Source organism: Pteropus vampyrus, unplaced genomic scaffold, assembly GCF_000151845.1.
Source record: "Pteropus vampyrus isolate Shadow unplaced genomic scaffold, Pvam_2.0 Scaffold135, whole genome shotgun sequence".
In the NCBI taxonomy this organism is placed as follows: domain Eukaryota; kingdom Metazoa; phylum Chordata; class Mammalia; order Chiroptera; family Pteropodidae; genus Pteropus; species Pteropus vampyrus.
The window spans coordinates 5688482-5715093 of NW_011888916.1; the positions used below are offsets into that span (position 1 = coordinate 5688482).

General features: G+C 34.8%; 1 protein-coding gene across 2 annotated transcripts in view; it reads right to left on the reverse strand.

Annotated features, from left to right (window-relative positions):
• Nucleotides 1–26612, reverse strand: part of FAF1 (Fas associated factor 1) — a 377081-nt gene that overhangs the window by 132589 nt on the left and 217880 nt on the right. For both annotated transcript variants that reach the window (XM_011367679.2, XM_023535057.1), the window contains exon 9: nucleotides 6809–6904. In XM_011367679.2, coding sequence (XP_011365981.1) covers nucleotides 6809–6904 — 96 coding nt within the window. The remainder of the gene's footprint in view (nucleotides 1–6808; nucleotides 6905–26612) is intronic.

Sequence of the window (26612 nt, forward strand, 5' to 3'; positions counted from 1 at the left end):
AAAGTATCTGGCTAAAAGTCTGCCAGTGCTATGAGCAACAAATAAAGACAAATAAATGAAATTTCTATCTTTTAAAATATGGCACTATGTACTTAAGTTGTGAATGGGGAAACAATTTGATTCCTCAGTCTATGCAAAAGAGCCTAAGTCAGAGATAAATATTTGCCAGAAAAGCATTAAGAGAAACTTAGAATCAAAGATTCATAAAACTTAGCTATAGGGCATGCTAGAGTTTGGACAGCAATAGAATCATAGATTTTAAAGCTGGAAGGGATTTTAAAGACGTCTCATCAGTGTTTTCAAACTTCTTTTCACAGGGTTACCTCCTTCACCCAGCCCCAAGCATAACATTTTATAAAACTGCAGTGCACACAATATATAAAAGTAAGGCTACTCTGGCTAATGCAGAGAGAGGGCACTGGGGAGCCTAATGCTCCTGGGCGGGGCCTTTTCTTCCTCATATCCTTTTGACAGATGGTGTATCTTCAAAGGCTCTCGAAATAATGTGGAACAATTTAAAAAACTACTGATTTGGTGAGCCTTATAGCTCCAAATGAGGAAGCCAAGACATTCACTCCAATTGACTCAGTAGGCTTAACATTTCCTCCTTGGGCATAACCAAGCATTAATGCTCAGAACTGCAACATTTTCCTTCATAAAGACAGTCTTCCAAATAGTGTGAACAGAGAAGGTAATGAACATATACTTATTGGAGGAATAAAATTGAATGGCCCTTCCCCTAAGCTGTCTATCCGCTCTTCTGACTGTACCATTATTTCTCACAGAAACCTTGGTTCTACTTGTGATCCTAATCCTACTTCAGTATTTTGCTTTGTAGAGCCAAGATCCTCTCCTGATTTTAGCAATGCAACACCTTAAAAATGCAAAACCCCTTCAAATGTCAAAGCAGTGAGGGAGCCTCCTCTACAAAATAACACATTTACTAACATCACACTTGTGCTTGAATTCCCGTGTGTTTCAGGCAGGCAAATATCTAGAATATCAAGTTCCCTTGGACTTTGAGGCTCAGTTTTAAACAGGTAAAGGCTCAGGATCTAAAAGGTACACTACATGTTCCTGTTGGATGCTCATCCAGGTTCCTAGACAAGTGGAAAGAAACAAAGGTCCGGTATAATAAACCTTCTCACACCCTCTATCAACTACACTATCATCTCAGCCTTCACTTAGTCTTGCCTAGTACTCACCCCTTCTTCAAGAGGCATCAGATTAAGAAGGAGGATGGACGGACACAGGGGTGAAAAGAAAGGGACTGTTCTACATATCATCTTTTCTTCCTCACCCCTTTTACCTTATCCCCCATTTTCCTAATTCATTTTTCAATCAAATAATAGCCCCTTTCCTAACATTAGGATTTCACCTCATACTAAGATGGTGATTTAATTTTGTGCCCATGTAACTTATCATTCATTTTATCTTCACGCAGTATAGAATTCCCAAATCTCTTACTATCCCAGAAAGCAAAATTCTACATCTTCAAAGGGAGGTATCTAAAAAGCCGATTTTGTTGAAAAAAGTATATTTCAAATATGAATTATTGAAGTATCTGCAAGAATGAGCTACTTAATTATGTATAAGGAACTTCCAATCTCTTCACATTTTCTTATCAGCCATCTAACAGGTTAGGAAAAGCTTTTCCTAAAAAATGAGATAAACAATCTTTTTTTTCATTAATGTTTGCTGATGAGAATAGATAATCTCTTGGTTCATTCATGGCTGCCCTAAAATTCTTTGAATTCAGAGGAGTTATTTGTTCAGAATTTTAAAAACAGCTAAAAAAATTGTGATTCTACTTTAGCTGTTTATTATACTCATTTATTCCCTTTATCATTTAACAAACACTTACGAACCCCTACTAAATACCATGCTGTCTGGACCTCTATGAAAGATATAGACTATGTTCTCTTAAAGAATACCATACAAAATAAAAAGATAATTATAATACCTAGTAATAAGTGTATGACAGGTAAGTTCAGAGGAGAGCATTTAATGCACTGGGAATGGGAGGATCAGGGCAAACTTCCTAAAGGAGATAATAACTAAACTGTTTCAGACAAAAAATAAGAACTCATATATACTTGGTACTAAGGCAAACTTATACTTGAAGTAGATATTCCTTTCACCAACTACTTATTATGTCAAAGTACCAGGTTAAAAGCTACGGATACAGAGATAAAACATGGTTCCAGCCTTCAAGAAATCCTCATTCTAAAGGAAGATATATTTAGTTGCAAATATGTCTTTTTCAGTATGATAAGAGATACAATAAAGGTATAAATAAAGAAGAATAAAGGAGAGAACAGTCAGTTACTCCGGGATCAGGGAAGACAACTGTGCAAGGCTTCACATAAGTGCTAACAATTAATCCATACCTTACAAAAAGATATCAATGTTGTGGAGTGTGTGTAATGGAAAACTGGTAGGGAGGGAGCTGTACTCTAGACAGAGAAAAAACTCAGGCAAGGAATTGGGTATTTTAAAAAATCAATGAAGACTTCAGAAAAGCAAACTGAATCATCAGCTCTATGTATGGGAGAGGAATGTGGACTGGCAGTGAGGACAAAAGATGTGATGGAACTAGATTGTAGATGGAACTAGACTGTAGCCCTTAAACTGGCACATTAAGGTATCTGGACTTTACTCTAACGGCAACAGAGAAATCACTAAAGGTTTTTAGGCAGAGGATTGTTCAAAAGAACAACTCTGATGGCTCTGCATATGACTATGTGTGTTTGGGGTAGTGTGGCACCATATGGAAGATTAGACCTGAAAATATGAGAAAGGAGACATACTTCAAAGTTACAAGTGAGAGCACTTGTGCAGTAGCAGTGTGAATTGAATGGAGGGAACAGACTTAAAATATACTTCAGCAGAACTGATAAAAACCATTGACTAATTATATTTGAGGATGAAAAAAATGGAAGAGGAAAACACATCATAATTTAGATGATTCAGAAGGTAGAGAAGGTCAGGTTTGGTGAGGGAGGATACTGAGGCCAGTTCTTACATAGAATAAATTTGAGGAAGCTGTAGGACAACCTGGTAAAAACATCCAGTGGGCAGCTGGAAAAAAAATCTTAGCGGCTCAGAAAAGAGGCCCAGAAAAGATTTAGATTTGGAAGTAATCAGCATATAAATAATAGTTGAGGTTATAGGAATGAATAAGATCACTCAGTTAAAAAATAAAGGAAAAAAAGTGATAAGGATAAGAGAATATGCATACATATAATTATATATTAAATACATGAATATGTAAGTATAAATATATAAATTAATATTAAATATATAAATATATGAATATATAAATATTTCAATTGGTGAAAGAGAAATGGTAAAAGAGATGGAGAGATACTGTCAAAGATTAGAAAGTCAATTGAGAGAAAGAATCTTAGAAGCAAGGTCTAAGGAAATTTCAATGGAGACAAGAACTGTAAACAGGTTTAGTAGAATGAGGATTAAGAAAGAGATAGCTATGGTATTATGACAACAACAACAAAAAACACAACAAAGAAGCCTGAATTAATAATCAAAAGACTTGGCATTGAATACTCTACCATCCATCTTTTGTATGCCTTTGCATCCCCACTGTAGAATGTGATTAATACTGACCCACAAAGGTGGCTGTGAAAATGAAAAGAGATGGTGTAGCATGGTCTCTTACAAAAACTATTATCTAACTCTAATAGTTATATTCAATTTTAGTCACATGGTAGAAAAAAGCCAAGTTGTAGTAAGTTAAGTTAATAGAAGATGAAGAAACAGACATCTAATATAGATTACTCTATGAAGCTTGACTATGGAAAAAAAAAAAAAAAAGAAGGAAAGATGAAGCTAAAGCTTGAGGGGAAGCCTGGTTTGAAGGAATATTTTTTTTAGGATGAGAAGACTGGAACATGTTTTTAGGATGAAGAAAAGGAACCAATAGAGAGGGGGAGGGTAAAATGCACGAGACCCCTTCTACCTAACCCATGTTGCTGGAGAGGTTAGATGGGGTAAAATCCAGGTAATGGCCAGAACATAAACTCTAATAGCAAGAAACTTCTCAACAAACAAAGTAATGTAACAAATTGGATGCTAATGTGAAAATAACCTTATATGAATAGAAAAAAAAAGGATCCTAAAAATCTTGATGTATTAGATCAGTTGGAAGGAATAGTTTCAAAGAACAGCAAGTCCCTCAGTGACTGAAACAAAGTTTTTGGCTTGAGTTGATGATAAGCATTCATATGGGTGAGGAGATAGATTTTGGGGGAGACATGGTAGGTGCAGTTTTGTAGAGAGCGAATCTGCAGTGGGCATTCACATAGGGATGTTGAGGAACTGTAGTTTAGGAGCCAACAGTATGTAGCATTGCACCACAGGCAGACAAGCTAAATATGTGTCTCATCGAGTTTTAAAAATTGGAATAAAGATTTTTGGCAATTATCTGCATTCACTTTTATTTTTTTGTTAGGTACAAACCCCTTTATGGAAAGACTGTTCACAGCCATATTCCCAGCACTTATACCAGCACCAGGTGTAGAGCAGGTATATAATCAGAATTTATTGAATACTGAATGAATCTTTAGTCACTCAAGCCAAAACCTAAATATCGCTCTTCTCCCACAGATCCTATTAGTTACTAGTCCTATAATTTTCTTTCTAAAACATTTCCTGAATCCCTATCCTCCTCTCTTTCTACTACTGACGTTCTAGTTCAGGAAGTCATTATCTTTTGCCTATACCAGTGTGATAGATTCATATCTGATTTCTCCGTCTGTATCTAGCCCCTGCATAGCAGCCAAAGTGCTCTTCTCTAAAATGTGGATTTGGGAAAAAACAAACAAACAAACAAACACCCCCAAACCATTCCCCACTTGTCTTCTATTGCTCCCCAGAGTACAAGTTCTCCATTAGACATACAAGACCTACTCACCTTGGCCTCATCCCGTATCTTTGTCTTCTGTTTTATTTTGCACAAACACCAAACGGCACTGCTCTGTCCCCATTTACTAATCAGATTATACTGTTTCCTCTGAATGGAATACCATTTCCATGTTTCTTCATGTGGCTGACTGTGACTCATTCTTTATAATTCGATTTGGATGTCAACTCCTGTAGCTTTTCTTCTTTTATTTTTTAAAGTATTCATTCACATATATTTTTTCTATGGCTGGTATGTGCCAGGCAGCACACTAGGTATTCGGGCTAGTGTGAGATGGATAAGGCAAACAAGGCTTTTGCCTGCAAACATTCTTGAAAATTATACCACACCCCTATATTTGTGCTCCCCTAGTTTCTGGTGCTTGCCTCAATTTTCTCATTAATTATACAATATGAAAATTAACAGTTTACAGTCATCTAACTAGCACATAATGAGCATTCAACAGATGTTTCCTTAATTGAAGTTATAATGGTTTTAACATTAACTATGTTTAAAATTTGTGGGTTTTTTTGTTGTTTTTTGTTTTTTTGTTATTCTTGGGGTATTCCTCCACTGTCAACTAAGGATTAGACAATTCCCAAGGAGCTTGGGTCCAGGGGGTCCCTATACTGATCCACCCAAGCAGCTAGGAAGAGGATTAGTAAGATAAAATATTGGGGAAAACAGTATGGGCTTTTTAAAGGAAATTAACATTTTTAGAGGCCCAAGAAAATAGTACTGTAGTATTTGTAGCAAGGGGAAAAAACTTCTTTCTTTGTGAATTTCTAAAAAAAAAATGTTAAAAACCAAAGTAGCAAATTATCATTTTCATAGGATGATCATAGACTAGAATTTCATTTATGTAGTCTCATTTCTGTTTCACATATTTAAGTGACAGAAATATATATTCAGAGGATGGCTGGAGAGGTGCTGTGACAGCTTCCATAATATGTCCAAAATATATGGTCAGTTTCAACAAAAATTTGCAACCATATTTTGTATAGAATGTAAGTAGAAAATGGTTTTACTAAATCAGCCTAAGCCTTTAAATACTTGGATCATGCTCTAGCCTGAAAAACACTGATGTAAATAAACTTTTTCTGTGCTATTAAGTTATGACCTCTGTTGCATACACTTTTTATGTCATGGTAATGACTTTTCCTAGCACACAGTAGGAGCACAATAAATGGATAACTTTTCAAATGGATAAACTGTAATATTAAGGCTCACTACCCCATTTCCTTATAACCAGTCATAGTTGGACACATGTAGCCATGGAAAAGATATTGCCTTTTAATATCGTAGAGACTCACAAGGACAGACACAGGCACATCACACACATGAACATGTTCAATCTTATCTGCTCCTTTTCTTTGTTTCTATAGCACCCTGCTGCTCTAACTGCTAGCATTTATTACCTTTATTACATTGTTATTATTATTATCTATTACCTTTGACTCTGAGCATCTTGATGCAGGTACACTGTTATTCATTTTTGTTACCTAGTATCAAGCACAATGCCTGGCTCAAAGGTGTACCAACTCAATGAGTTAAAGGACTTCAGGATCAATCCTAATAAATGTACTCAACTATATAATCAGCAGCAAAGAAAATCCCTTTGTTAATCTGACAGTTCTAAGTAAAAATCATTTCAACCAATCCACCCAAATTCTGTCTGTTGAAACATGAAACTTAAAGAAAAAAAAAAGAGCACATTAGTAATAACCTCGCATGGAAAGTTTCCGCCTTCAAGAATTTACTGAGGCTTTATTCACACTACATTAACTTTATCTATTCATTGCTATGGCAGATAAAAAAGAACAGGAAGTGGGCAGGTAGGTAGAGGATAGGCCTTCTGTTCATTGAAAAGCTGGTAAATAGGCTTACCTCTTCGGACTGTTCCCGGGTCTGTGCAGGTGAAGATCTTCTTCCCACTGTCAGCCGATGGCAGGGATAAGAGAGCCCTGATTCAGCAAGACACATCTGCAAAAAGTAAAATCCGTCATTTGTAAATAAAATGATACCATATTTCACAAAAGGATTTTACTTTTTGGATATTTTCTATTATTTCTGAAGCTAACTTCTGAAAGACCACTCTAATAACCCAGGTATTACATTACCTGGAAGGCTCTAAACATTTGAAATTTTTCCATATGTGAGATGTGACAACAGTCAAGGCTATTACTCATTAGACAATAGACTGGGGCTCCAGGAAACTCTAACAAGCCTAAAATAAAGCTATCATATACATCCCCCCACCACTCGCATGTCTGTTACTTTTCGGATTATTAGAATAATACCTCACTTTTCTAATTCCCAGGGCAGTACTCTATAAATCTTTTTTGGAGAGTACCTAATGGAGTATTTGCTGAAAGCATTTTTAAAATAAGTTTCCACATATAGTAACTATGTCATTTATGCTTTAATCAATATTAATCCATAATTTCAGATCATAAGTATAGACTATGAATCTATAATGCATGTAAAGCACCTAGCACAGTACCTGGCACACATTCAGTTTACTGTTCTTATTACTATTATGATCTAAAACACTACCCAAAGAATCTGCCTAGTTTAGACAGAATATACATATATATATTTTAATTAAAGCAATATACATATTTTAATTAAAGTTTATAGTAGGTCAGATATTAAATAACTATTTTGAGGTTTAAATTAAATTTGGGCAAATATGAGTGCCTATTACTTTTGTCTACATAGAGGAATTAAAACACTATTAAATAGCCCAAAGATGGTGTTTTTCCTTGTTGTTCACGAAATAAAACATATGTCTATTTAATGTAACAATGATATAAAGTGAAGTTTCTTTTATTATTATTAGAAATAAAATAGGGTATCCGGTAGCACAATGAAAACATCCATTGCTAACTTTTGGAGATGTGTGAATTAAACTGATATACAAGGAAACCAAAATACCTGTAAATTAATTCATAGGGATAGCCAAAGACACAATAGTGGGTTGCTCATAAAAACAATTCAAACATGTGTTATAATCAGGCTAGCTAATTATCTGAAGACAAATATTGGAATGGAAAATGCAAATGTCAAATAAGTACCCAGTATTTTCTATCATGTGAGGTGTATGCTGCCATATAGATTATACTGAAAAAAATCATATGTATTTGATTATTGTTTTATTTAGTCTGATTAAAGATTTTTGTTTTTGCATCAAGATCTTTTTGGCATCGTACTTTACAAATGTTAGAAGACCTGATTAACTTTTTTTAAAAAGCAAAATGCATTGATTCTGTCATTTCTATTCAGTCATATTCATTAACATGATTGTCACAATTAGCTCGATTTATTCCATTTCAGTACAAATAAAGCAAAGTTGGATAAGAAGCACGGGCTAAATTTCAAGCCACGTTACCTTCACAATATCCTCCTCCCCCACCGTGAAATCCTCTGGCAATGAAATAGTAATGATGATAAATGTCACTGACAATCAGAAGCAGTGTAACATAATGGAAAGAAACCTTGACCAGGAGCCAGAATAACCTTGATTCAAGTACTACCTAGCTTCCTGATCTTGGAAAAGTCATTTCTCTAAGCCAGACTTTCATCATTTATTAATTAAACTGAGTAATCCCTGCCGTAACTGCCTCGATGGACTTTTAAAAGGTTTAAATGTGATAAGGTAAGTAAAAGCTGGCTTTGAAACTATACTGACACAGGCAGAAGAGCTGTTATCATTCCATATATCATTATTTTTAGGGCCTAGAGGAGAGAAATGGTGATTAACATCCCACTGTGACCTTTGCATACAGCCCAGTCATAGGAGGAGCTAGAGGAAAGCAGTTACTGAAAGTATGTGGTACTACAGATGGCTGACTCCTTAATGGGCTTGTCTCTAGTTATCAACATTAACCACCAGCATGGCTACTAATAATTCCTGAGGATAAGAGAAGAGTTTTGCCTTTTCCAGAATGTCATATAGTTAAACTCAGACAGCATATAGCCTTTTCAAATTGTTCACTTTCAATTAGTAATATGTATTTAAAGTTCACCCATGTCTTCTCATGGCTTAAGAGCTCATTTCCTTTCAGTGATGAATGATATTCCGTTGTTTGGATGTACCACAGTTTATTTACCCATTCACCTACTGACGGATATCTTGGTTGCTTCTAGGTTATGGTAATTGTGAATAAAGCTTCTACAAACATTTGTGTACAGTTTTTTGTGTGTATATAAGTTTTCAACTACTATGGGTAAATACCAAGGAGCATAAATGCTGGATCATATGGTTAAGTTATGTTTAGTTTTTTAAGAAACTGCCAAACTGTCTTCCAAAGTGGCTATGCTATTTTGCATCCTCACCAGCAATGAATGAGACTTCCAGTTGCTCCACAACCTCTCCATCATTTGATGTTGTCTATATTCTAGATTTTGGGCATTCTAATAGGTGTGTAGTGGTATCTCATTGTTGTTTTAATTTGCAATTCTCTGATGACAAATAATGTGAAGCATCTTTTTATATGCTTATTTGCCATCTGTTTATCTTCTTTGATGAGGTGTCTTTCAAGGCTTTTGACCCATTTTTTTAAATGGGTTGTTCGTTTTCTTATTGTTGAGTTTTAAGAGTTCTTTGTATGTTTTGGATAATAGACCATAATCAGATGTACCTTTTGTATATATTTTCTCCCAGTTTGTGGCTTATCTTCTGAGCTTTGAGGTTTGAGCTACTCAAACCTCAAATTTATTCTCTATAAAAATATTAACTTTCCTAATAGGCTTTCTGTGAGGATACATTTGCCAGAGAAGATAGTCCATCTGTTAAGGAATACTCCTAAAATCTATTTGAAATTTTTTCTTTTCTTCTTATAGAAGTATTTAGTATTTTCTTAGGAACATATTAACTATGCTAATAATTTCAAAGTGTAGACTACAGACAGAGGGTTCTTTAGATGATTTTAGGAACTCCACAATGTCAAAATAATTTTGATAATAATACTTAAATGAAAATTGACTTTTTTCACTGTTTTTTTTTTTTTACACTGATGGTGAAAAAGCAATGGTGAGTAAAACTGTTGGTACATTAACATAAATCAAAGAAGTGGCACCAAAATGTGAAGTCTCCAGGGCCATGTATTCACTGTAAAAATGCCAGTTTCACTTAAGAATGTCCCTGTTGAATTAGTAAAAATTATTGCTTTTAATTAAACTTGATTCTTGAGTATACATTTTTAAATATCCTATGTGATAAATGGGAAACATGCATAAAGCACTCCCACAGCATAGCAGAGTATAATGGCTGTGTTGAGGAAAACACACTTTTGTAATTGTTTGAGTTGTATGCTGAATGAGCTATTTTTTTCATGGAACACTATTATTACTTAAGTGACTGGCAGACAAACTTTGGTTATTTGGATTTAGGTATTTGACAGGATTTTCTTCCAAAATGAAAGAAGCAAGACTCACTTCAAGGAACAGGTCTGACAGTATTAATTGCCAGTGACAAAATTTGAGTTTTCAAGTAAAAATTAAAATTTTGTAAAACTACTAGCCATTATGAGCTCAACAGCTTCCCAATGCTTAAAGATTTTTCTAATGAGGTTAGTGATGATATTAACAGATGTATTTTTTGATATTATATAATGAAATCATCAACATTAGAAAATGTGCATAACTCAGAGGACCCATACTCTCCAAATGAATGAAGAATGCTTAGTGTTATAAAATTATGTACGGGCAAAGGATCTATTCAAAGTGCGAGAAACCAATGGCTCTTACTGTACCAAAGTACCAAAAGCACATTGGTATGGCTCCAGATACCACACTGAAACTAACCTTTAGAAAACTATCACTTGTCGAGTTATTGTTTAGTATCAAAGAAGAATATCCACAATTATCTGAAAAAAAAAAAAACCTGTTAAACCTCCCTTTCCAACTACGGATCTGTATGAGGCCAGATTTTCTTCATATACTTTAACCAAAACAATATATCACGACAGGTTGAATGCAGAAGATACAAGAATCCAGTTGCCTTTTATGAAGTCAGATACCAAGGAAATTTGCAAAAGTGTAAAACATCAGTTTACTCATTTCATTTTTTAGAAAATTACTTTTCATAAAAAATGCATATAACAGATTTATTGTTATCTTAAACATTTATTTTTTTCTCAATATTAATTTTGAAAGACCAATGTCAATAGACAGGACCCATATAAATAAAGACCCTTTGTGATTCTTTAATGATTTTTTTTCACAAACTCACAATTCAAAAGGAGTTGTGAATTGCTGAACCATGCAATGTATACAGAAGAAACTAATTTTTATAAATAATAATGGCAATTATTTGAAGATAACTGAGAAGCCCCAAAAGCACAGTTTTGTAAAGTTTTAGAAGTGTCTCAATGTTTCCCCTTACATAGTTAAGAAAGCATATAATGTTTTTCTTATAAACAAATTAAATTAAATATTAGGACAATGTGCAAAAGACAACTCCTGTAAACCATCAAAATTGATCACTGGCTATCTCTGACAAGTCATTAACACAGTCTTATTATTTTAAGCTTATCTCTCAGGGTGTTTTATAAGGCCTTTCTTAATAATGCTTTCTTTAAAAATATGAATTAGTTCCTGAAAGTATTTGTTATTTTCTAGCCAAATTTTAGCCCTCTCTTAAATACACACTTGCAGCTTGTCTTTCTTCCTTGTAGATTCAAAGACTATAACATTTTAAGAGTATTGGACTAGAATTTAGGAAACTGAGTTATGGGACCGTGGGCTAGTTATCAGGAGCCTTAATATTCTCTTTTGTAAAATATAGGAGCAACCCATATGATTGACCTCTCAGATGCCTTCCAGCTCAATGGACTCTGAACTTAATATGTCACTAAGAAGATTCAGTTCAGTCACCTGCAGGATCCTCACCCTGCATGTGACATAATTAATAACACAACCTAACAATTCTGAAACTACAGCTTTACTATCTGTATCTTTTAGAAATCAGTTTGTAAAATAAAATTCCCTTGTGTTCTAAAATAAAACAAGAACTTCTTTTAAAATCATATTTCAAGCTTGTCATCACCCTGACAAGGCACCAGCATAATTAATTCCATCCAGGTTTGAGAATGTTACTAGGCACCAGCATTTATTATGATTATTACAATACGAAGAAGATAGATAGATATACACCCCTACACTATACACCATATCCCTGCATATTGCTTTATTGAGGCATAAATGACCTATAATAAACTAAACATATTTTGAAGTATATAATTTTATGTTTTGAAATATATATATATGTACCCATGAAACCACTCTGTATTTTAAAAAATATTTTAATAATTGCCATTATTGAGAGTTTAATATATATTGGTATTATACAAAATGTTTTATATGCATACCCCATTAAATTCTTACAATAACCCTGCCAGACAGGTATTATTATTAATCCCCATTTTAAAGATGAGACTACTAAACCTTACGCAGATTAAGAAGCTTGCCCAAGGTCACACAGTTACTGAGTAGTTAGTCAAAATTCAAACTCAGGCGGTTTTAACTCAGAGCCATTTAAAAAGCATTCGAACAGCTATTAAGGCCCTCCTATGTGTTGTCTTATGGTCTAATAATCAATAATTACTTTCTTTGGATTAATTAAAACAGCTACTCCTATATACCATCAATTTGTCAGGAACTACATATTAAGTACTTAATATATGTCTATCATACATATAGACATATATATATATTAATCCTGCAAATTAAAGATAATCATGATTGTACTGAACACAAAACAGCCTTAGAGAAGTAGAATAACTTATATACAATCAACTCTAAATGGCAAACCAAATTTGACTCCAAAGATCATGAAGTTTTCAATTATATCGCATTTCTGACTGACACAAAGTCTTTTATGAGTAAGGAGCCCTTAAGATGACTGCTGGATCACCCCTTTAAAATTTTCAGATGCTCACTGTTCAGCTAGACAGATTATTAAAGTAGTTTTAAGCCAAACTGAATCATGAGGCTGAGTTTCATTTACTGCCAACCAGAGTGCAAATCAAAACGCTTATTTATTCACAATCCAAAGTTGGTTTTTTTTTTTAATCATTTATGTACTAGAAAAGTCACAGAGCTTTAATTTGTGGCAGGTTGAAGCAAGCTTATTAAGAATGTTAGTTACCAAGTGCACATCCACTTGTCTGGACTAGCCCACTGCCACATTCTTGTAGCAGGGTTAAATAGCAGTTTAGTCACCTCATAAAAAAGCACACTGTTAAAAAGGAAGTGACTAATAATAATCTGGAACCGAAGGAATATTATAAAGAGATGTACAGGTCAAGATCAATTATCTACGAAAACTGTGTTCTCTGCCTGGCCTTGCTGTGTTACAGTCTCAATTGATTTGGGAAGTTGGTAAGGTTTAATGAAATAAATACCAACTAACAAATTCTGAGGCTTTTCGCTATGTACATAAATACGAATGCTATCATGCAAGCAAGCAGAGTTAGAAGAAACAAAGACGGCTGCTATAGATGGCTTCATTTTAGAGTCATAAGATATTAAGAGTTGGGAGGGTCTTTAAAATTCATAAATTTCTGGTATCCCAACCCCAAATCTAGGAGCCTTAGCTGAGTTAAGTGCTACTGCCATACCTTCCCTGTCAAGCATCTCCCAATCCATTTCAAGCTGGCAGTGAGACTCTCCAGGGAGAAGTTTATCAGCAGCCTACTCTTAAACTTTTATCAGTAGTCTCACCATCCCTAACCGATTCCAAATGAAAGGCAGTTTCTTTCCTCACAAGATCTAGTCTAATCCTCCCATTTAACAAGTGGGGCGAGGTGGGGGGAGACTAAGATGTAGGGAGGTAAAGTTGTTTGCCCCAAGTCACACATCAGCTTAATGATAGCACAAGCATGTTCTCTTAACTCCTAAACTGAGGACTTTCTACTAAATAACCTTAACTATGTTCTTTAGAGATGTTAAGTTAGCTGTAAAATACTAATAACTCTCTTGGTTTAATTATCTCAAATTTCTTTTAAAAATATTAGAAAAAATATATATAAATAATTTAAAATGCTCCTGACTTGTTTTTACTGCTGTTTCTTTTAATCTGATGGGATTCTTGAAAACAAAAATCACCTGATGCTACTTTTCCACATTACAATTGCTCACCCTCATGCTTCCCTGCAATGGTCCAACATTATCTTGAGTTTTCTATCAAAAAAGAGGTTGCTGAACACAGAAGTTTTTTTTTTTTTTAAATCTTCCATTGCATCCCAGCACTAAAATCATATTACACCATAGGGAAATAAAGAATTGTCCAGTGTAACTACATATTTTATAAACTAAATATATAGATAATAACATTCTCAGATTATTTGATTTTAGTGTGTACACCAGAAGAGCTTCTGAACTACTTCTGAATACTAGAATACTTCTGAAGAGCATTAAGTTACATAAGAAATATAGCCCTAGCAGACTAGCCTAATGTTGCCTACTGGAATAGTTTTTCTCACACCTATTTAGTGAGAATGGTCAAGTTTACTTATACAAAGATATTAGCTCAGGAAGGCAGACAAGTTGTTATTTTCAAGAGAACTTTAAACCAAAGAAAGTATTCCAGTGAATCAAGAGTTCTGCATAGAAACCAATAATCTATGCTGTGAATTAAAATGGTACTTGTCTCTCAGTTCTTGTCCCTACTATTCGTCATTTAGTTGCTTATGAGCACCCTCTGGTGGAGGGCAGAAGAAGGAAAAGAACTTATTAAAGATATTGCTTCTAACCCGCAAGACTGGTGATGGGGCAAAAATAGTTATAAATGTGCAGATTGCTCTTGACTTTGCCTTTCTTTTTCGTAATTACTTCATAATTTAGACCTAGTTGCTGAATAAGTAATATTAACCATATAGTTAACTCAGAGTCTAAAACTAATCATTCAATAAACATTTATTAAGTTTCTAATATACATCAGGCACTTGGATGCAGACAATCTGGCTTGGATCCTGGCTTTGATATTTAGTGTCATTTCTCAGGGAAGTTGCTTGACCTCATAAGACCTCAGTTTTCTCATCTGAGAAATGGGAATTACATCTTTGTTGACATTAAAAAGATGACACGTAAAAAAGTACCTAGCATAGTGGACTTAATTAATTTTGAAACCTAAAAAAACACACACACACACACACACACACACAACACTTCATCTTTGGCTCTTTGCCAGAAAGAAGGATTATCATATAGGTGTTTTCAGAGGCAATGCCCAATTATTTGTCTTTAAGAATTTAAGCCTAAATGACAGATTGGTATCAGTTAAGTGTTTATTGGTATAAGTGTTTTATAACTCCTTGTCAACTACATTTAACTTAATTAGTTTATGTTCTGAAACATACACAGAACAACCAAATGTACTACTTAATCTCTTCAACACCAAAGATATCCAGAAGATGCTTACCAATACTTAACAAAATACTGTCTTCCTAGGTGAACCAAGTAAGTTTATTTAGGGGTTTCTTATCTCTTCTCAAGAGCTTGTATGACATTCTTCTTAGTGTCACCCAGTAGAGTACAATTAGATATATTCTGGCTCTGAGTGTGTCTAAGAGCTCATCTCTGACATTCACTACTTGTTAATGACTGAGATTTTTTAAAGGATATGTTATAAGTGATTTCCAAAAGTGGAACTTACTAGAGGTTTCTCATTTAATTCCCATGAGGTGAACTTAAGCAAGACTCAGAGATAGGAAAACAGGTTATTGCGGGCAGAGGAAAGGAGTGATCCTACCTGCTGCAGTGAGTTTGGGAAACCAGTTAAGCCCACTGGGCACTTTCAGCTTAAATACACTTAACTAGCCTGTAAGTTGCTTCTCTTCTGTCACCATCATTAAAGCAAACAACTATTGTTCTTTTATGTCTTGAGGCTGCAGGCTGCCTTTATATGACTTTTCCCATCAATGCTGCCTGTGATATGATTCCATGTGTGTAAAAATACTGGTGGGCTAATCCAAAAATACTATACATAGATAAAAGAACCTGGGTTATAATCTTAAATCTGCCTCTTATTCATTGTGTAACCTTGATCCACCTCCCTTTTCTCAAGTTTTATAATCTATAAAATGAAAAAACAAAAACAAAAACAAAAACTGGACTAGATGATTTCAAAGTTATTTTCTCTCATTTTGAACGAATGTTTCAAGGACACATAACCTGACCCACCTTTCCAGCTATTATCCCCTACTATTTTTTTTTAATCTTGTATTCAGGTTTGGTTGCTCATAGATTCAAAAAATATGCCTTGTACTCACCTAATCCTAGACTTTTTTGCTCATGCCATTACTCTTGCACTTGAGTTTCCCTCCCCATTTTTTTCCACCTGTCCACTTCATAGGTATGTTCGGATCATGTGAGAAAAGTAAGTAAAAGCACTTCTTCAAAACTCAGCTCAATCTCTTCCTGAAAGTATTCTATAACCTTACCAACCTCAAAATTTTCTGTTCTCTAAAACACCTGGAGCCTTTTGGTAGTCAATCATATCCAGTGACACACCTGTACAAATCTTCCAGAAATAAACACCTTTTAGTTTCCCAGGTGGGAGCTGAGTAGAAGTAGGCAGTGGGGATTTTAGAGGCAGAGGTCTTATCTAGGAAGGTCAGGGTTTGGGTTAAAGGAATAAAGCCTGGCCCAGGAACTGGACCCAACTGAGGGGAAAGCCAAAGATCTAGGGATCAAAACTCTGGTAGCCTACATCGTGGAAGTCTGCCCAGGCCATGGCCCTATATGACATTTCTGTCACTGAGGAAGAGGTAATCCCAAGAAAGGCAGTGACAATGCTTCAATGGGTACAGTGGATCAGGGGACCTGTTGTTCTAGAAGGTGAGACAGAGGAATAAGGAAGGAATATCACCCCAAAATACAAATCCCATTTGTTGCATTTTTTTTTATATAAGTGCAAATGTCTCCTAAATCATTTACACCTACAAGGAAGTTTCTGAAAAAAATCTGTCACTGAAAGGCAATCGCTTCGGTAATCAGATGTCACTATACTTTCTTGGAGAAGTGTCAAAGCAGAGTGATTATGAACTTGGACTCCAAAGCTATACTGCCCATGTTTGAAATCTTGGCTCTGCTGGCTAATAGCTGTTTAACTCTGGACAACTCTATCTTCTCAGTGCCCCAATTCCTTCCTCTACAAAGGTTCTAAGTCATAAGATTGTTGTGAAGACTAAAGAGTGTATATGTGTGTGTATATTTATACACACACACATAGTTAATGGTAGAAATTTTGCTATATAACTCTGAGGAATAGGCAAATAAATAGTACTAAACTTGTTTTCAGTCGAGTGCAAAATACTATTATTCATTCAGTTAACTAATAGTTACTGAGCATCCACTATGTGGATTTTGCAACATAAATGACTATTTTTTTTAATAGTCAGAACTCAGCTGAGTGCTAGGAATACAGCCAATGCTGAACAGTTTCTGCTTTGATGAAGTTAATGGTTTCCTAGGCTATAGGTTTGTGAATAAAGTGTAGACCATGCTAGCTCTATTTTATTCTGTTACATCTAATCTTTGTTCTACCCTTAGTAAGAATGTACTTGGCATAGTTTATCACAGACCCATTCAACAGCGGGGGAAAAAAAAGAGACTCTTATTTTCACCCAAGATCATAGAGCTAATAAATATAGCAGAGTCAGGACTAACATATGTGGACTCCAAGTATTTTTTTTTTTTTTAATGACATCACCTTCACTTTGAATGTGAACCAACCTGGCTAGCTTGTTAAGCCTCTGATTTACTGGGTGTGGGAACATGAATTATGAAAAAAATTTTAAAGTCTCTAGATGTCATTAGATTGCCTGACATCATAACTCTATTTTAGGGTGTAGGATGAAAAAAAATAGTCATTTATGTTGCAAAATCTCATCTATTTTTTGCACAGTTAGCTTCTATAGCTTAGAAATTTGTTAGGAAAAATCACACTTTAATTTTACTATACTTCTCATGTCATTTGAATTATTTTTTAAGTAAATTAAATTATAGTTTTAAAATACCGTTGTCAAAAAAAATCATAATGGATGGTGCTTGGAGAACAGACTGCAAAAGATTTATCAGATCTTCCCTGGGTCCTATTTCACTCAAGAATTATAGTGCTTTTATACCTCTCCAAGGATGTATATGCCGCAGTGTTGATATAATGACTTAATTCATTCAGCTCATTAATATATATTATCCTGTTTCATATGAGCCAGCCCAATCTACCATACACCTCTCAAAGTATCTGAACACTAAACTTTAAAGCATCTTTCTAACTGGAAAAGGGTACTTTCAGAAGATAATATAATTTTCTATACACTACTTGAGATTTCATATCATACTGGCTTACCAAAACAAGAATCGTGGAAAAAAATTTCTGTTACCAAAACTACTTAAACACCAAAAAGAAACCATGTGTTAAAATTTTTTTTTAAAAATGCATGTCTTCTAACAATTTATATTTCATGATAATTGTTATTGTTGTTATTGTTTAATTAGGCCCTATGAAAATATCTCTTGAAAGGTATTCAGCAGTTTATGTTAAATGGGTGAAAAATCTATCTTGGGTGCAGTGTGTTCAGGTTATAAAAGCACCAGTGCTTATTTTATCTCCCCACAAAGTGTTGCTGAGATAATTGCTGCTGACAGCTTTATTCAAGGTTCATTTCACTTTTTCTGCTATTTTTCTCTGGTTAGAAGTTCAACAGAGCCCATGGGAAGCCACACCCCTCACACCTGTTAGGCTTCTTCATGTTACGGAGGGCCAGTATGGACATGTCACTTCAAATTAGCATTGTACCAGGGCGCTAACTGTGACAATTACTTATCACAGGTTTAACTAAAAAAAAAAAAAAAAAGTTTCTAATTCAACCACAAAAACAGTGTCACAGAATGTAATTTAAACCTGTAAAAACAGGTTGCATAAAAAAATATTCAGAGAGCCACAGAAAAAGTTCCCAGGGTTGAGCTTTGTGTTATATCTGAATTATGCAGGAATGTTCTGCAACTGAACATTTCCTTTAAAACAAAACCAAACCAAAAAAGGTAAACGAAGAAGAGCCAGCAATTATACTTCATCAGCAGGCAATGGTGATAAGTGGGCCTAAGTTTTATTTATGGTTCTCTACAAAGCTTGAATATTTGACTCATTTCGTTAATTCTTTTGTCATGTAACTAACTCAATAATGAAATTCTCAGCTAAAGCAAAGACATAGCTCTATAAATACGTAGAAAAGAAGCATTGTCTCTTAATATTTGTTTGTTTTTTTTTTCACTTGGAAACCAGGAAATTATCATTAGAGAGGCTAGCCATTAACACAAAGAGAAAAAAGAAAAAGGAAAAACCTCTCACTGTTAAATGTGTTTCAAGCTACTTATTATAAGCCTCTCGGTTTCAAGTGCAAAATAATCTCAGAATTATGCCACCTCTGAAAGACCTGGGATGGTTGGAAGTGGTTAATATGGACTGCTGTGAGGCTAATTGTGGATCTTGAGTTAATTACTCTCTCCTGATAGAAAATTTTAAAAATAAATAAAACGGTCTTTTACTCTATTTTTACTTCAATTTGGACTCAAGGAAACACTGAATAATGATGCCTAAGCTCTGGAGACTTCACTATTTGCTGTAGTTATTTAGATGAAGATCCAGAAAGTCTGGGAAATAAAAATGTCCATTTCATAATCAGCGCTAATGTGCATTAACAGAACAACAGTGAATGGATCTGTATCTGCCACAACATGCACGATTTGACTCACAAATGCCCAGTGTTCATTACCTGGTCAGAGTTAAAAGGCATTCGATGTTGTTTCACACCACACACACACACACACACACACACACACACACACACACACACACACCACCCTCCCACCACCCCCTAAGCCCCAGCAAGCCCAGCAAGCTGGCTAAGAAGATGCAAGCCAGAGATGGTAGAGACTGGCTTTGAAACAGATTCTAGAAGTATTAAACACTCATGAAAAGCAAAGGACAAAATAATTATGCTGAGCAGGAATTCAACAGAAAAATTAATTGCTTATTTGCAGGAAATCATATCCATTGGTAGATACATGGTAATTTTGGCATGGCAACAATTTTATTATCTTAGCAGTTCTGCAAATTTTAAAACCATCATATACATGAATGGTGTAATAGAAATGCTAAATTTTTCTCAAGCCAAAATACAGAAGCGGTATCTTATGCAATAAACAAAAACCAAAACGAAATCTCAAGATAGTTTTCTTTACTTTTCTAACAGTTAAAAAGTCATTTATTAACAAGCATATAAAGCTGACACTGGAAATAATTTTTATAAGAACCCAGGATCTTATCGCAATAAGCCCTTTGCCTTATTTTATAATCACAACATATTCACAGAGAATCAAGACAAAATCTTAGGTTAGAAAGGTGCTTTTACCTCAAGCTGCTCCTCATTTTAAATTTGATAAAGAGGTTCTGCTAGTGGAAAAACCTCATTATTTTAGAGAGCTACTGTATTAATCAGTGGTGACTTCAGCTCATCATAACCACAGAACTTCCAAATATGCAAGGATACATCTCAAGCCTGCTTTGCATGCATAAAGAGTACCAACTAGCCATTTGGCACATGTCTAGTCAATAGTGGGATGCCATTTACCCCACAACACTGTGGAACTCTTTGGAGAGCAAACATAAGAGCTCTGGAAATTTTTCCAGCAGCATCTAATTCCTTGGCAAAACTCGGGCAGTTATGCTAACAGCTTTGGTCTCAGCACAAGGACATAGTGCTACTGGGCATTTTGTCATGGCTTTTCCTCCTGGGAAAAATAGAGTCTGAATTAATGATACCAAGTTAGGCACAGCAGCATAAACGGGTATTATGAAGAAACCAGAAAAAAAGAATTTCACCTTGCTGGTTAATCCATGCCTGGCCTATTCTAGGCAAGTGATTTTTCTCTTTCTGCTCAACTCCTATACTCTTACTGTGAAGCTCTAGAATTCTTGGTTTGTGGTTCTTTTAACTTTGCCTGTGTCTTTGTCTGTGTCTGTGTTTAGGTATTGAGACCTAAGGTCCTTGAGGACACAGCCTGGCTCTTATATTCTCATTTTTAGCCCATAGGGCTTAGCAGGTTACTTTGATAGGCCAGCCACACAATGTCTATTACTTGAATTTAAATGGACACTTTCCCTACTTTCCTTGCCAAGATAAAATATAAAATATACTTGTAATTTTCTAGAGAAATAAAAATCTGTCTAGGAAAAAAAAGAAAAGCATGGAAATCAAATCATTTCAAAGTGAAATAAGAAGTACTAAAAGCAATCATCAGAGTACTATCTGACTGACTTCCATGTCTAAGTAAAAACTATAAGGTCCAAAAGGATTCTGACATAAGATGGCAGGTTTAATTTAATTCAGTAGTCACTGATGACTTGAAACCACTAATCAAAATAAGCAAAACATGGACCACTCAGATTCAACATCAACATAATTTGAATTTATACATTTTTGATAAAGGCACACCAGTTTCATTATTTAATGTTTCTATACAATTAACTTTGCATTCTAATGTATTTCATCTTTGGATTTCATGGGAATTAGAGAAATTCAAATGTCATTTCAACTTTATTGTGTAAGGTATAACAGTTCTCAAATTTATGAGGATGCATAATGTAGCAAAGAAAAATGTGTTCAGATTGGTATAGAAACTATCCAGTAATGTATATAACACACAGAAATACTCTAACATTTTAAATGTCTCCCATAAAAATAATTTGGGAGACATTTTTTTACTATTATAGCATTATTTTACTATTATATTTTTTAGGACTCATACTCAGGTAAATACAAGAACCAGTAAGTAAATCCTCTATATACAGGTGTATATATTTACTTACTTCTTCACTAGTTCTTGTATGTACACACCCCTTACCCTAGAATAATCTTTTGTATTAAAAGTTAAAAAACAAAATAGGAAAATCCTCAAATCCAATAAACTTAAAAAAAATTGCTACATGATAAAATAATGCTCTGTTCCTGAGTCGAGCATGTCTTCAGTGAACAGATTCATACCTATAGCACTTATTCAATGCCCCCCAAAAAACAAGTGTAAAATGAAACCAGTGCTAAAGTGTTAACTCTTCAAAAGGGAATAATGTTGTATGCTAATTATGTCTTATTTTTTTACAAAAACTAATCAACCCGTAACTTTGGACAAAAAAATTTACTGAAAAGTACTATAGTTAAAACAAAAAAGAACTTTTAATGTGAGTATAACCAAACTAAAAAGAGAAAAAATTTTTTCCAGAGGCTGGGAATAAATCATTTTATACAACATTATTTTGATCAACATATAGTAATAATGTTAGAAATATTCCTTCAAATATTCCTTCAAAAATAAAACAAAATCTTTGGAGATCTCTAAGCAAGATGAGAGCAAAAATTGATTTGAGAATTTTTTTTTAAGGACACTTGTAAGGTTGTCTTCAGGAGTTGTATATTATTGGAAATTTACCTATTTTTAATTGGACCATTTCATTTGCTTAGACTTATTAGTATTGTATAGAATCTGAGAATTTTAGAGTTAGAAGAAACTTTAGAGTTGGGAGAAGGGAAGATGGTAAAGAGAAAGGCAGAGAATTCCAATATTTATTGAGAATCTACTATGCATCGGATACTTTAAATTCATCCCCCCACTTCCCATTAATATAAAGGCTCGATATGGTAGGTATTATTACCCCTGTTTTAGGAAACATAAGTCCTGAGAGACTATTTGCTCCTTGTGGGGTTAAAATTTAATTCTAATTCAAGGTGTTCTGATTCCACAATCTGTATCTCTTCACCCATATGAAAGAAACTAAATTTAATTAGCCAGGAAATCCATATTCATTAACTCATTTAATCCTAAAGCTGCTAATATTCCCATATGACAGATGAGGAAACATGGGCTTAGCAAAATTAGTAAATCTGTCTAAAGTTACTTTTTTAAGATCTTTATTACCTGGTCACATGCATATTTTCTAATATAACTCATCTGTCAGCTAAGGAAGCCAAAGTCCAGAGGATTTATATGACTTGTCCAAGGTCAAACAAGCAAAAAGTTGCAAAGGGGAGACTATGAGCTGGGCTTATAGGCTTCAATGTACCACACTCTTTTTCCATGTTCTGTCATTGAAGATACTCACATATTTCACAACCACTTAATCCAATAGTCTCCTAAATGATGTCCTATGAACTCTTTCCCAACTAAAATGGCATTCAAACCTATTTGACAGGACCAAAATAACACACCCAAATTTCCTAACACTAAAACCTTTACTCAGAGTAGTTATAGTCTCGGAGAAAAAACAAACAAACAAACAAAAAACCATGCCATAGCAGTCTTGGGTGAAGTCTGCTGGGAAAGCAGGATAATAAAGGCATCCTCTTGCTTTGCCAACTCAGGAGGCATTCACCAAGGTTGGTTCCTTGGTGCTTAAGAACCAGTGGGCTGACATTCTGGATACAGACAGGCAACTAAGGGGCAAGTGGCAACGATCAACTCTCTACTACAGTGGCGTTTCCTTGAGGATACTGTGAGAAGAGGATGCTCTCCCAGGGAATCTTTCATAGTGTATATCTGTATATGACCGGGAGCAGTGGTAATCACAACTGGGCTCAACTAGGAGGTAGAATGGAGTTTTCTGCTCTCACCTTCTCCCAACTATACTGAACCTTATCTGTATTTAGTTTCATCTCCTCAGAGCCTCAAGTATCAACTAGCTCAGGAAATGCACCAAACTTTAACTAGTCTCTACCAAGTAAAGAACATTTGAAGACTTTGCTAGTTTATATCCATTCATTTTAACTGTGGCATTTGAGGGAAAATGTTCTACTTTGACTGAAGGTTAGAAATTTTCACAAAATTTGGCTCAAGTTAAAAATTTTCTCACAGATCAAAGCACAAACGGCATTGCGTTAATGAACCAGAAAGGCCACATGGTTGGTTCCACGGGAGGCATTCTGTAGACAAGTCAGAAAAATGGAGTTCTAGATGAGACTCCACACCTTTCTAACTTTCTAGTGTTCTTGCAAAGTCATATACCTCTCTGAGGCTTGGTTTCTTTATTTGCAAGTAAAAATAACAACTTTTTGCTTGATTAAAAAGACCATGAAAAAAAAAAAAGGAGTTAGTCTGTGAAAATGACTTTAGAATTGAAAAAGAGATGAATAATTTCTTCAACATTTACCAGGCTCATCCTATACACTATGTAACATCAGCATTATCATATCTTTAACTTTTCATGTATATTTACCCTAGTTGCCTTATAAAAATCTCAAAGTAAAACTCCATGTCATATAGTAAACAGATATGCAATAAAAACATCTATTAAGCTGATATTGATGACACAATAAGAAGCTTAACTAGTCAAAGTCAAATGCATTTTAACTCTTCTCTCTACACAACAGCAAGATCCTGCGGCTGACCTGTCTTAACAACAATAATAGAAAGAATTCACTATACAACATGAATTTGACCCCACACATCTTTTCATACTTTAAAGTCTGACAATTTCTCATTGCTCCTAGGTCAGTCTTCTCCTCCAACAGCCTTGTCAATAAATGTCAACTACCTGATTTGTGCCCATGAACACAGAGCTAAATAGTATCTCTGCCTTTGAGGGGTTCACAAACAAGTAGTGAAATGTACTTGTACATAAGAAGTGTAAATAACTAATTTTACCAATGTGGTAAGTCCCCTTATAAAAGCTTCAGGAGGGAATGTCTAACTTGGCCTGAAGACTAAGAAACAAGTAGTTTAGTGTTGGAGGGCTGGACTGGTAAGGTACAAAATGGTGAAGAACACAGGCAGAAGGGGAGACATAGGTCAGATCATGAAAAGTCATATATGTTCCATTAAGGAACTTAGACATCCTATAAGCAATGGAAAACCATGGAGAGATTTGAAGAGAGTAAATGATACAAATGCATTTAACAAAGATAACTGCAGAAGGGAGGATTAACTAGGGAAAGCAAGAGAAGGAGACCTGAAACAGGGAAGGCAGGATAAAATGATATGAGAGCCTGAATTATAGCAGTAACGGCAGAATGACAAGGAAGACAGATCAATAGACCCAGAGGATAAGAAGTGAAATCACAATAATTCTTGCCATTTGTTTGCATAATCCAATATCACAGCAAAACTTAATAAATATAATTTTCAGTAGCAAGAATTTATCTGCTTGGGTATAATGATATCGATTCCTTATATTTACTTAGTGTGTCATATTTTAAGGTGTGTTTCCACATATCTTATTTGAACCTTAAAATAATGTTGGATAATTGTAAGAATAGAAACTGAAGCTCAGAAAGGTTTATTCATTCAATCAATATTTATTGAGCACCTACTATCAGAAGGCATCAGATATGCAACGATAAGCAAAAATAGACATCTGCCCTGTGTAACTTATAGTTTAAAGTGGGAAATAATCACTCATATAAAATATAAAATCATAACTTTGGTAAATGCAATGAAAGAATGGCTTCTTTGAAGAAATGACTGAGTTGAAAGAATGAGTAAGAATTATACAGGGGAGATCAGGAGGGGAGGACTGCTGTTCTAGGAAGAGAGAATAGCATTTGCAAAGGCCCAATGATGGTACTTTAGAAGAACTGACAGAAGACCAGTGTAGCTAGAGAACAAGAGGCAGGATAATATAAGACAACACTGAAGAAGTAAGCAGGGATCAGACTATATAAGGCCTACTGGATTACAGTAAAGATTTTGGTCTTCATTTGGGAAGATTTAAAAAAGGAAATTAGTTGATCAGACTTACATTTTTTTAAAAACAGGATTAATCTGATGTGGTATGGAGAGTGTACTGAAGAGAAGTGAAAGTGGATATGGGAGCACAGTTTGCAGGCTTTTTCAATAATCCAGATTCCAGAAGTTGGTAGCTTTATATTAGAGTGATGGCAGTGAAAACGGACAGAAGTAAATGAATGAAAGATATAGAGAAGCTATAACTGACAGGAATTGATTTGGACAGGTCAGCAAGGGCGAGAGATATCAAGAATATCTCCTATTTGGCTTGTGGAACTGAATGGATGGTGATGTCATTCATGGAATTGGAGAACTTTAGAAGAGGAGCAGGTATAGCAGGGAAGAATATGAATTCGAATTTGGATATGTTGAATTTAAGGTCCTTTGGGACCTCTAAGTGGTGAGGATAAGAAGGCTCTTCTGGAGCTGACTTTGGAAGACCGGGTGAGAAATATAAATTTGTTAATCACCATCACATTGGTGATCATTTAAGCTGTAGGTGTGATGAGAATGCCTAGGAAGAACATACAAAGAGACAAAATGAGTACATGGAACTGAGCCCTAAGGAACTCCAATATTTAGTGACTGGGTAGAGAAGGATGAGTTTCAAAGGAGACAGAGAGGAAGAACACAACAGAGACAGGAGAAAAACCAGGAGAGTGTGGTATCCTGGAAGCCAAGGGAAGATCATTTCAAGATAGATTTCAATAGGGTCGAATGCTGCTGAGAAGTATTTAAAATAACCCAGTGGAGATAACTACCCAAATGCCTGCCCCCAAAACAGTGGCATAAATGAATAATGTGAAATATCCACTTAATGAAATATTATAAAGCAATGAGAATAAATGAATTATAATAAACTATATATAAGAATAAGGATCAATCTCAAAAATATACAGTAGGTAGG